Here is a 13,141-nt window from a genome sequence, read left to right on the forward strand (position 1 = left end):
TATGTTTTTAACTCACATGGAGTACAAATTTTTCAAAGGAACTCTGTCACAAAATGTGGAAGTTAAGGCCCAGCAACCCTACACAGAAGGACTTACTGAAACATACCACACAAGAGCACACAAGAAACAACACAAAAGAGACAAACAGAATCATCAACCTTTATTTACCATTTGAAAATAAAACACCAGCTATATTTTAGGTGTTTGGAAAACTTCAGTAAACAAACTATAAAATGACCCATCTTCTTTACCCTCACATGCCCACAGGATGGGGGAACATAAGGAAGGAACATCCCACAAGTTAAATGACAAATCTTCACTGCCTAATTGCTAGTTAAACACAACATGTTTCTTCATGCATAGATGAGACACTGAGGTTGTAGCCCAGCTAACCTCTTCTGAGGAAGGTACATAGTTCAGTCTGATTTGTGGTAATTCCTCAGGTGCCGGTGGTAGGTGGACGACTGGCGGAAGCGACTGTTACACACGGAGCAGGTGTAGGGCTTCTCCCCTGTGTGAATCCTCTCATGGGCCTGCAGATTGGTCTTGTGACTGAAGGATCTTCCACACGTGCTGCATATGAAAGGCTTCTCTGGCTTGGATACAGTCTCAGGATCTCGGATGTCTGAGCCTTGATAGAAACCTGTCTCACCATTGATACAGAAAAATGACCTCTCTACTCTGTGTCTTTTCTGGTGGACTGAGAGGTTACAGGGATATTTAAAGGCCCTGGGACATTCTTCACATTTGTATGGTTTGAGACACCTATGGGGTATTTCCTGGTGACCTTCACATATAGAATTTGCCTCCTGACTCTGCCAAAGAGGAACAGGCTCACAGGTAGGCTGCTCTGGCCTCGAGAGGAACCCTGGTGCCTCGATAGGGATATGTTCATAAGAATGGGATGTTAAGGACAATTCCTGGGAGCTGGATGTGCCCCAAATTGCTCTTCCAGAGTCGCAGAGAAGTCCATAAAAGTCACCTCCCTCTTTGGGCTCAGAATCCTGCTCTCTCTGGATAAAGAGAAGGGAGTCTCTCTCAGTTTTGAGATTGCTAATACAGCCATTAACATTAGCAGTGTTCAAGACTATGTTGTGGCCATCTGCAGTGTCTTCAGACTGGGATGTCCACGAAAGATATACTGGTTGTACCCCCATAGGGATATGTTCATAAGAAGGTGCCCTCAGGGACTCTGCCTGGTACCTGGAGGTGCCTTGACCGGCTCTGCTGAGATCCAGAGGAGCTCCATAAGAAACACCTCCCTGTTCAGACTCAGAATACTGCCCTGTCTCAGTAAAGAGAAGAGAGTCCATCCCATTTCCAGGACTACTCACACCACTATTTACTTCCCTACCTTTCAAGAAAGCATTTTCACCATCCTCACTGTTTTTATAACCTGTGGAAATAAGAGACAATGAAACTGTGCCCATGAAAGGATATCCTCATATAACATCCCTTTTATGTCCAGGAACCCTACTTACCTGTTACCAATAATGCATCTTGTGGGAGCTGCAAGGGTGTCCCTACATTCTGCTGTGTTGCAGCTCTTAATGATTGTTGTTCTTTCAAAAGCTTGATGACTTCTTTTAAGGACATGTTCTCAGGAAAGAGGGCTTCCTGTCCCTTCATGGAGACATGAACCTGGAAACAAAGCCAGATGACCATTAACAATGAATCTGTGGATGAGAGAAAACCTACATGAGATTGATTTCATGGGATCACTGGACCATGGGTTAGCTCATATGTGTATCCCTCATCTCTAATGATGTTATCCTGGCACCTGCATGTTCTGTTTCCTAAAGTACTTATTACCACTATGTTTGCAAATGGTATGTCACTGTCCCTAGGGAAGAAACAAAGTTAAGATCCTACAGCTCTGGGCAAAATATTTTCCTCAAATTGGTCAGTACATTGATGGAGGATCATATGAAATTAGGACAATCTGCAAACAGGGACTGTCCCCTTAAAGAATGTCTGCTTGCTGGGTGGTGGCCCATCCCTTTAATTCCAGCACTCGGGAGGCAGATGCAGGTGGAACTCTATGAGTTCAAGACCAGCCTGGTCTATAAGAGCTAGCTCCAGCTTATGCCTAAGAGAGACATACATGGTCCCCTGGAGAAGGGGAGAGGTTCAAGATCTGCTGAGCAAATTGGGAGCATGGGAAGAGGGGGAGGGAGCTAAGAGAATGAGAAGGGGAGAAGAAGAGGGATGCAGAGGACATGAGGGAGCAAAAAGTTGGAGTCATGGGAAGAATACACGATAACAAGAATGGAGATATCATAATAGAGGGAGACATTTTTGGTTTATAGAGAAATCAGGCACTAGGGAAATGTCTGGAGAGCTACAAAGATGACACCAGCTAACTATCTCAGCAACGGAAGAGAGGCTCCCTTAAATGCCCTCCCCTGATTATGAGATTGATGACTGTCTTATATGCCATCCTATAGCCTTCATCCAGCAGCTGGTGGAAGGAGAAGCAGACACCCACAACTAATCACCTAACTGAACTGGAACCCAGATGCATAGATGGACCAGTGAAGAGCACAGAGGTCCAGACAGGGCTGGTGAAACCCACAGAAACAGATGACCTGAACATCCGGGAACTCTTGCTCCCCAGTCTGATAGCTGGAATACCAGCATGGGACTGATCCAGACCCCAGGAGCATGGGTTTCTGTGAGGAAACCTCAGAAATCTACCGGACCTCCTGTAGAAGCCCAGTATTTATCCCTAGCATAGGTGTGGACTTTGGGAGCCCATTCCACATAGAGGAATACTCCCTGAGCCAAGACACACGGGGGTGGGCCTAGGCCCTATCCCAAAGGATATGACAGACTCTGATGACCCCCCCTATGGAAGGCCTCACCATCCACGGGGAGCAGAAAAGATATGGAACAGATAAGGTTTTAGATGGGGGGTAGGGGAGGACGGGTGGGAGAAGGGAACTGGGATTGTCATGTAAAACAATCCTGTCTCTAATTCAAATTTTAAAAGTTGGAAAAAATTAATATAAATAAAAAAAACGAGCTAGCTCTTGGATAGCCTCCAAAGCCATAGAGAAACCCTGACTCAAAAAATCAAAAAAAAAAAACAAAAAAAAAAAAAAAGAAAAAGAAAAGCTGCTCATTCTTCCAGGGATTGTCTCCCACCCTATACATCACACCAAATATATTTAAACTATTACCAAATGGATGTCTTAGGGTAAAGCAACCAAGGCTGCCTAGGTCCCTTCAGAAAGAGTGGGTGAATCCCAAGGAAAATGTATAATGCTTGGCCCAGAATTCACTAGGTGGTATCAAATTTCTAGAGATGCTCTTACTCCCTTGGTTAGATATGTCTTCCTGTTCTAATAAAGTCAGTCTTTGAAAAATGTCTCCATGGCTTGAATTTCACAGTTTCTCATCAAATTGTAAGTCTTTATTTTCAATCCTTCATTTGCCCCAGGACCCTTATATTATGATTCTCTGGGTCATGGCAATGCTACTCCAGAGAAAGCTGCTGCTTTAGCCTCCAGCCTCTGGTGAATGATGGACTGTTGGGAGCCAAATCTCAGAGCTTGGCATGAGGTCCTAGGCCATGCTTGGCAGGCCACATAGTTAACCATTACATAGCAGCTTCTTAGAACCTCAGCTCAAGAAAAGAAACAACCTGACCCAGTCCTCCACCCACAGGCTCAGTCACCTAGGCAACTCTTCCTGGACCTCTTACTCATGAACTATTTAGCCAGCCAAACATCCTCTTTGTGGCTTCCTAATATCCTGCCTACACTAACACCTGGTGCACAAACAACCCATTCTTCCCCTCCCCATATCCTGACTATATAAGCTAGCCTGAGAAAAGTAAAGTTTGCCACTTGATCAGAATCCTGTCTTGTGGTCGTTCTTTCTGCGTCTCTTGTCCCCATTCCCTATCCCTGACTCTCTTGCCCCAGGTTGATGCCCTGCAGATCAGGACAACGGACTGGTGTGATTCCATTTTAAGATTAGATGCCATGATATACGAGGTCAAAAAGAATTCTATGGCTGTTTTCGATAAACCTTGAATTTAACTGTATCTTGACCCATTTTCTGAAATTTTACAAGGTCTTCAGCTCATACTCTGGCTGTATCTTGACCTCCACCCTGATAAGATGCTGTGGCAAATCATTTTGAAATGTTCAGACAAAATCTACATAAACAAAAATCTCCCAACCCTTGGATTCCCTCTAGTCTGTATGTTTGTTAAGGTACATAAACCCGACTCTCTCCTGTGTTCACTGCAATTTTCTTATAGCCAGTTTTAGGGAGATAACCCTGTTGAACAGAAAAAAACAGCATGCTGAATTTGACACAAAAAATATTACAAAAGGTCTTGACTCTTGTTCAGTGAGATTAGTAAGAGGTAAATGTCACTTTCGATTTGGAATCCTCAGAAACTGAACTGTAATTGTGGAGTACCTTACATATTGGCATCCTAGACTCAGACTGGCAATTGTTATTTCTGTCTTTGAACCTCATGTTCTTAGCCATTGTCATTCTCAGGTACCTGAGGCTTTCTGATCCCCTATCTCCAACCATTAGTCTGTCAGTAGTCTCTCCCTAGCTACCTGTCACCTCATTTTGCTGTGTGAATGGGCTTTTTTTCCCAGTATCTATAATTTGTTGTCACTCCCATTGACTACTAGCCATAGACAATCACCCTTGACCAAAGATGCCCTTAAAAAGAAATCTTTGAAATGTTTTTTGTTGTTTTTTATTTACTATTGAGTTCTTAACAGAACTAATGCCTGTCTGAAACTAGACTAACACATACTTAATCTCAACAACTTGCACATTGTCTCTGCTCTTAAGAACATGAGTGGATATTAGGGCATCAGTTTACTTGGACATCAGTTGCAATAAGAAAATTCCAAATTAAAAACAAAGTGTAGGTGTGACAAACTTTGGAATAAAATAAACTGTGAAATTTGAACCTGTCTCCAGAGTAAAAAATGCAAAGAAATAGGAGGGTATATTTATGGACACCTTTTATCCAGCACTTCAGTACAGAGGGCCAGCCAGGGCTATACTATGAATCCATGCCTCAAATTGGGAAAAAAATTAAACCTTAAAAACTAATTAACTAAAGAAAAACTGACCAAACATACTGATATTGAAAATCAATCAATCAATCAATCAATCAATCAATAAATCACAAAGTGATTTGCACAATGACATATTGTAATATGTGTGAGGGTATTGAAACTTTTCTCCCCCTAGACCACTTCTGTCAGTGATAGAATTAGGCAAATCTAGACTTTGAAAGAAGAGTAATTGTCCATACAATTGCACATGTATTATGAGTCTCTTGATTTTATATTTTACACTAAACTGTCATTATTCATCAAGGCATCTCCTACTGGTATGTTGGTATTGTGTATACACGTGAGAGCTATGTTTCAACATCAGGAATCCTACTCTGGGCAAGACAATGGTGACACAGACTTTAATTCCAGCACTTGGGAGGCTTAGGCAGGTGGATCTTTGTGAGTTCCATTTTAGCCTGCTCTATAGAGTGAGTTCCAGGACAAGCTCAATAGCTACTGGGAAACACTGTGAAGGAAAAAAAAGAAAAAAAGGAAAGAAAAAGATAGAAATTTTTCTATCCTAATCCTAATATCCTAATATCCAATGTGCCACCCAAGTATTTTAGAAAGGGTATCTTCTGACATGTAATAACAAACTTGAAAAGCCAAGTAGCCCCTTCAATCCTTTTTCTTCCTTCCATATCCTCGAAACATGGGCAAGTTCTAGGAGTTAACCTTTTAGTCAGATTTCCAACACAATTGTAAAGATGACATACCATATGGGCACCTCCCTGATTAAGCCATGACAAAGATCCTCAGCATCTCCTCTAAAGCCTTAATGGCTCTTTTCAAATGTTAACCCTTCAATCTCTATCTCAATTTAAATTAAACATAATTATGACCCTCAAACAATTGATCCATTGTTTCTGCATCATTTGTGCTGAGCTGGAGCAACGGATAATCTTCCTTGCAACAACTCTGGAAAGGGAGAACAATTTCACTAAAACAAAATAAATAAATAAAATGACAAAAATAAATAAAAATAAAATAACAAATAATTCTCACTAAGAACAACTTCTCCTTATTGATTCCCAAATATGAATGACAGTCTCCCCGCAACTAAGTCATCCCTCACTCCACTCACCATCACAGGAGGCTGCAAGCACTCATCAGTCAGACTGTCCATGAATCTCCCCATGTTTCTGCTACTTGATTCCCATTTCTCTTTCACGACAAACTTGTTCTTGCAGCGCCCAATTTTGAGAAATTGCTCCAAAACCAGCTGAGAAATCATCTGCTCCTTGCTCTGCTTTTCTGGCTGCAACCAGGAGTTGAACATCTCCCAGAGGGTTTGCAGTTCCTGCTTTGCACAGGGGCCATTGTCATTTGGGGGAAGATGGAGCTGAGCAATTGGGGAGTTAGAGATGTCTTCTTCCCACTGCACAGATGACCTCTGGGTTGGAATAAACTCAAGATTGTCTAGTTCAAGCTCATTTGCTGGTAACTCAGGCTGAAAGGATTCTCTGAGCTGTGAAGCCATTCTGGTGAGGATCCTTAGAAAGATTCAAATTTGTCAGTCAATTATCTGTCTTATGACTTGAAGGTCTATTTAAACAATTGTTGTAACTATAAAAGCTATAAATTAAAAAGAGGAGAGATACATAATTAAAGTAGGAAAATCAACTGGGAGTTCTCTTACAGATGGTTTCCTCATTTCCTGCCAGTAAAGACTTGATCCTAGTATTTACTTCCATAGAACATAACAACGAGTTGATATAAAGTGGAACAATACCTGAATCAAGAGGGAGAAAAATCTGGTGGTAATGACGCAGCAGCTCAGAGTTTCCTGTTTCCCCTGCAAAAGTTAAAGTTATCGTGGCTGACTATCAACTTTTAGTCTGATCCTTGTCTCCCATTCTATTGTGCCATAGAGCAATTGTTCTGGCAGAAAACTATGAAAAGCAAATGACCAGCGACATCAAATTCATAGGTCACCAATGATGTCTGAAATACTGAGACAGTTAGGGAACCACAGCAAGAAGAGATAGAGGCATAGGATTTTAATGCAGGTCATTCTTACCTACTTAGTGAGTTTGTGAGCACCCTAGGCAACAAGACACCCTTTTGCAAAAGCGCTAGCACACACACAAACACACACACACACACACACACACACACACACACACACACACAGAGAGAGAGAGAGAGAGAGGCCCAAACACAAGACAAACACTACACAGCTAACATCTCATTATCTGGCCACATCTAGTTCCCACGTCATTATCTACTAAAGATCATATGTTTTCACCCAATAATACACAAGCCTGTCTTCCTACAGAGATGAGCTCTGTTCAGCCTCTGTCTTTTCTATGCTTTGCTTCAGACACCTCTGAGCTCTATGTGAGAACACAGGATCAGAAGTCATGGCACACAAATGCCGGTCTCGATGTTCCCTCTCGGTGTGGTACTGTCCATTTCACTACAGCGACTTACTATGCTTGGCTAGGATGTGTTCTCCTTCCATGAAAGCATCAGAGACAATGAGCTGGAGCTGAGTTAGGATTCCAGCTTTCATTCAGTGGGAAAAATGCTGTGTTGATCTTTTTTCTGAGACGGTGTCTCTCTCTGTACTCCTAACTGACCTGGAATTCCCTATCTAGGCCAGCCTGACCCAGGATTATAGACCTTTTCCACAAGAATACTTGGGTCCGCTTATGTCTTGTACTAACCTTTTATGTAGGGGATTTTCTTTTCTTTTTATTTAAATCGGTATGTTCATATTTTGGTTTTGGTGTCCCTTTAGCACAAAGAGAATTTCACTTTTAGAATTTCGGTGTGAGAATAACAACAACAGCTTTGGCATACTTTTCAAGGTTGTGAATGCTCACTCTGAGTGGGCTTTTTCTGTCTTCCAGATGTACTGGAGGCACATTTAGGGATAAGAACACAGCTTAGTAGAAGGCATGTGCTTACTACATACTGGGCCCTAGATCTCTGCTTTAGAATCAGTTGCTAACCCCAAAACACAGTGTAGGGCCAAAGAAATTCTAAGCATCCTCACTTCTACAAATAGCATTGAATTTAAACCCGAGAAAAGACTTACCTAAGGTCAGAAACCATATAGGGCTGCATCTAGCATTGACAGCTGGTTTTAGTGCAAGCTGCATTTGGCACTGGGCCTCATTTATGTGAATTTTGGGGAAAAAAAAACTGTTGAAAATGTGATGCTGAAACTCCCTGCTGTTTATTTTTGCTGTTGTAAAATGTGACAATCCACGATATCATGGAATCTACTTTTTTTTTTAAACATAAAATGTAGCACCCTTCTGTATATTTTTGCTATGTTCTAATTTTGATTCTCTTTAGTTGAAGGCTAATAAACGTGTGTGGGGGCCGGTTTAAAGTTTTTAAATGTTGATTTTGTCTGGAGGTTTAAAATTTAAAAGAAAAATGAAACACTGGGGAAACCCTAGGGATCATCTCTGCTGTTACAGAAAATTAGCTTCTAACAATAAACGTGTTAATCAATAAAAAAAAAAAAACTGTTGAAAATGAAGAGAAGACAGGAAAATGGGATAGTCGGAAGCATTTCGCAGATACCCAGCATGTATAAGCGAAAAAAATCACAGTCCAATATGTGGGAAGTACATACCGAAATCCTGCATGGATGGACGGACGTTCATCCCAGAGCAGTGCGATTGGTTCGCTTTTATTCATTGAAGGATTTTTTTTGTCTGTCTCATCCACTCCTGCACTTAGCGTGGTATTATGGGGGAAATCTACACCGTGACATCAACATGAAATACCTCAAGGTGCTTTTGACCACCCTCAGCCCTCCACCCATTTGGTGCAATTACATACCAGCTAGACAAGCAGGTCCCCGAGCTGGGGCTGAAGGCTCCTTGGTAGGTGTTTTCCAGACATTCCGGGGTCCTCGTGGGGGGCCACAGTCGGGGGTGAGGTTTGTAGCTGCCTGTTGTTTGCCTGACTGATCTGCTTAGGGCCTCCCTTGCTGCTGTCTCTGGCTCCATGGAAGGGGTCCTGAAGGTCTGCTTTCTAGACAGGCAGGTGAAATAGTCACCCTAAGACAGCTTGCTAATTGCAGTCCAGCCACACCTGCGCATCTCTTCCATTTATGCGTGGGAGGAGTATTTTCTATTTTAACACACAGAACCCCCAACCCACACACACACACACACACACACACACACACACACACACACACTCACCACACACACACACACACACACACACACACTCACACACACACACACACACACACACACACACACACACACACACACACACACACACACACACACACACACACACACACACACACATCACACACACACACACACTCACACACACACACACACACACACACACACACACATCACACACACACATCACACACACACACACACACACACACTCACACACACACACACACACACACACACACACACACACACTCACACACACACACACACACACACACACACACACACTCACACACACACACACACATCACCCACACAAACACATTCACACACACACAGTCACACACACACACACACACTCAAACACACACACACACACCACACACACACACACACTCACACACACACACAGTCACACACACACACACACAGTCACACAAACACACACACACACACACTCACACACACACACACAGTCACACACACACACACACACACACACACACACACACACACAGTCACACACAGTCACACACTCACACACACACACACACAGTCACACACACAGTCACACACAGTCACACACTCACACACACACACACACAGTCACACACACAAACAGTCACACACTCACACACACAGTCACACACAGTCACACACTCACACACACACACACACAGTCACACACACAAACAGTCACACACTCACACACACACACACAGTCACACACACACACACACACACAGAGTCACACACACACACACGCACACACGCACACACACAGTCACACACTCACTCACACACTCACACACACACACACACAGTCACACACACAAACAGTCACACACTCACACACACACACACAGTCACACACACACACACACACACAGAGTCACACACTCACTCACACACGCACACACGCACACACACACAGTCACACACTCACTCACACACTCACACACACACACACAGTCACACACTCACTCACACACACACACTCACACACACACACACACACGCACACACACACAGTCACACACACACACACAGTCACACACTCACTCACACACACACACACACACACACACACACACGCACACACACACAGTCACACACACACATCACACACACACACACACACAGTCACACACACACAGTCACACACACACACACACACACACACACACACACAAACACACCTATATTTGTTTTGGGAAAAACAGTTTCTGTAGCTCAGGCTGGGCTATATCCCATGGTAATCTTATACCTGCACCTCCTAAGGGCCCTTCCCCCCATCCAAGATCTTCACAAAAGAAAAATAAGTCCCCCACTGGGCAAGGATGTCTACTGTACCAAATGCCCTCAAACCACCTAGAGAGGAATAAAGAAGACTGCCCAGTGGAGCCGGCTGTGAGGCATTTATTATTCCAACAAATAGATCAGTCTGTACCCAAGAATACCTTTTCCAAGATCATGGTATTAATTAACTTTCATTCCCTTCTTCCTGATAAGATCTGGAGTTCACAAACATAAAGCATTTTCCAGTTTTGGATCGATTTATGTAAAGTTGTGTTCTGCAGTTCTCACCTGTCAGTCAGAGTCTGCTCTCATTTCCTTGCTACCAATCGCATTACATTTTAAAAGTCATAATTTCATTGAAAGTGAAGGCTCCACAAGATTGTAATCCCAGCGTACTTGGTATTAAATAGACATAGACAACATGTGGAGACAATTTGCCTATCTAAGAAAGAGGTTTTCAGGACTGAAAAAAATGAACTCATTTTATCCTGTCCATAGTTTTCTTCCATAAGTGCTTGGAATCATAAGAAGTTTGAAGGGAAACACATGGAAAATTTCTGGGCAGATCACAGCATAACTCCTATGAAACATAGAGCTTCTCGGGAAAATCATGCCAGTTCCACAAACTGAGATGCTGAAGGAAGGCTTTGTACTTCTTTCTTTAAGAAAAAGTTAATGCTAAGAGACATGCAGTATCAAATATGTATTAAGATTCCATAGGGAGGTGGTGGCACACGCCTTTACTGCCAGCACTCAGGAGGCAGAGGCAGGTGGATATCTGAGAGTTCAAGGCCAGCCTCGTCTCCAGAGCGAATTCGAGGACAGCCTCCAAAACCACAGAGAAACCCTGTCTTGAACAGCCTCCACCCAAAAGAAATGACGTTGTTTTGCCGGGCGTTGTTGGAGCATGCCTTTAATCCCAGCACTTCAGAGGCAGAGGCAGGTGGATCTCTGTGAGTTCGAGACCAGCCTGGTGTACAAGAGTTATTTGCAGGTCAGTCTTCAAAGCCAAAGAGAAACCCTGTCTCGAAAAACCAATCAACACCCCCTCCCAAAAAAAGCAATGAGAACAGCAAGATCATTGCCAAACTCTTTTTACAAGGCTACAATTACCTAGGGAACCAAGCCACACAAAGACACAACAGAGAAAACAGAACTGCATACCAATCTCCATCATGAACGTTGATGCAAAAATACTCAATAAAATACTGGCAAATTGAATCCACAGACACATCAGAAAAATCAGCCACCATGATTAACTAGGCTTCTTCATCCCAAGGATGCAGAGATTTTTCAACATAGGAAAGTCCTGATGGTTTATGCAGCTTTTCTAATTCCAACATTGCCTCCGTTTGTGTTTTCTTTATTATATCTATTACATTTTCCTGGTCTTGAATTCTTACCTACATTGGTTTGATTGTTTATTCATGATTTTCTTTAAGAGATTTGTTGATTTCTTTTATATTTTGGTTTGTTTTTTCTTCAATATTTTTAAGGTTTGCTTGCATATCCTCTTTGAGGACCTCTATCTTTTTCATGAAGTTGTTTTTAAGGTCATTCTCTTCTGCTTCATCTGCATTGGGATGTTCCGGTCTTGCTGATGTGGAGTCCCTAGAGTCTGATTGTATCATAGGTTTTTCTGTTTTTGAATGTGTTTTTATATTGTCTTCTTGCCATCGTTTCTTCCAGTGTGTGTAGAAGGAGTCATTTCCTCTCCTCGTGGTTAAGAGACCAATGTCGTTTCGGGTGGTAGCTAGTAGGTCTAATATTCTGATGGATCTCCTCTTCCCTTTTATGGAGGCTGGACTATAAGCTGAGCCTTGGCAGTCTCTGGGTTGGGCTAGGATCTGCTGGGATGGCATCACTTGTGCTCAGTCCGAAGGCCTCAGCTGGCTCTGAGGAGGGCACCAGAGGAGGGCCCAAAACAGGCCCACTCTCACCTAGACCTGTGGGCAGAGAAGGGGACTAGGATGCAAGCAGTCTCTGGGTGGGCTGGACCTGCTCGGATGGGATACCCTGTGCTAAGTCACCAGGCTTCGGCTGTCTCCCAGCAGGGCAAAAGAGGCAGTTGGAAACAGGCCCACTCTTAGCTTGCTTGTTTACATTTTTTTTTTTTTTGGTTTTTTCGAGACAGGTTTTCTCTGTGGCGTTGAAGGATGTCGTAGAATTAGCTCTTGTAGATCATGCTGGTCTAGAACTCAGAGAGATCCACCTGCCTCTGCCTTTCAAGTGCCGAGATTAAAGGCGTGTACCACCGCCGCCCAGCTCACAATGTTTATTATTATTATTATTATTATTATTATTATTATTATTTATTTATTTACTTATTTATTTATTTGGTTTTTCAAGACAGGGTTTCTCTGTGGCTTTGGAGGATGTCCTGGAACTAGCTCTTGTAGACCAGGCTGGTCTCAAACTCACAGAGATCCGCCTGCCTCTGCCTCCTGAGTGCTGGGATTAAAGGCGTGTGCCAGCAACAAAGGGCCCAAATGTTTCTCTCTCTCTCTCTCTCTCTCTCTCTCTCTCTCTCTCTCTCTCTCTCTCTCTCTCTCTCTCTCTTTTGTTTTTCGAGACAGC

General features: G+C 43.0%; 1 protein-coding gene across 1 annotated transcript; it reads right to left on the reverse strand.

Moving 5' to 3' along the window:
• Window positions 1–416: 416 nt before the first annotated feature.
• Window positions 417–6,582, reverse strand: LOC113839026 (zinc finger and SCAN domain containing protein 4D-like). Its single transcript, XM_027434489.1, has 3 exons — window positions 6,187–6,582; window positions 1,482–1,641; window positions 417–1,396 (listed from the first exon to the last, which is right to left on the reverse strand). Exons 1-3 carry the CDS (start codon window positions 6,580–6,582, stop codon window positions 417–419), a joined length of 1,536 nt encoding a protein of 511 aa, XP_027290290.1.
• Window positions 6,583–13,141: the final 6,559 nt, after the last annotated feature.

Source organism: Cricetulus griseus, chromosome 9 (genome assembly GCF_003668045.3).
Source record: "Cricetulus griseus strain 17A/GY chromosome 9, alternate assembly CriGri-PICRH-1.0, whole genome shotgun sequence".
In the NCBI taxonomy this organism is placed as follows: domain Eukaryota; kingdom Metazoa; phylum Chordata; class Mammalia; order Rodentia; family Cricetidae; genus Cricetulus; species Cricetulus griseus.

Coding starts and splice junctions, on each gene's coding strand:
- LOC113839026 (XM_027434489.1), bottom strand. CDS start 6,582: ATGGCTTCACAGCTCAGAGAATCCTTTCAGCCTGAGTTACCAGCAAAT. Junction 1,642..6,186: donor GCTTGCAGCCTCCTGTGATG/GTGAGTGGAGTG, acceptor CTTTGTTTCCAG/GTTCATGTCTCCATGAAGGG. Junction 1,397..1,481: donor AGATGCATTATTGGTAACAG/GTAAGTAGGGTT, acceptor TTATTTCCACAG/GTTATAAAAACAGTGAGGAT.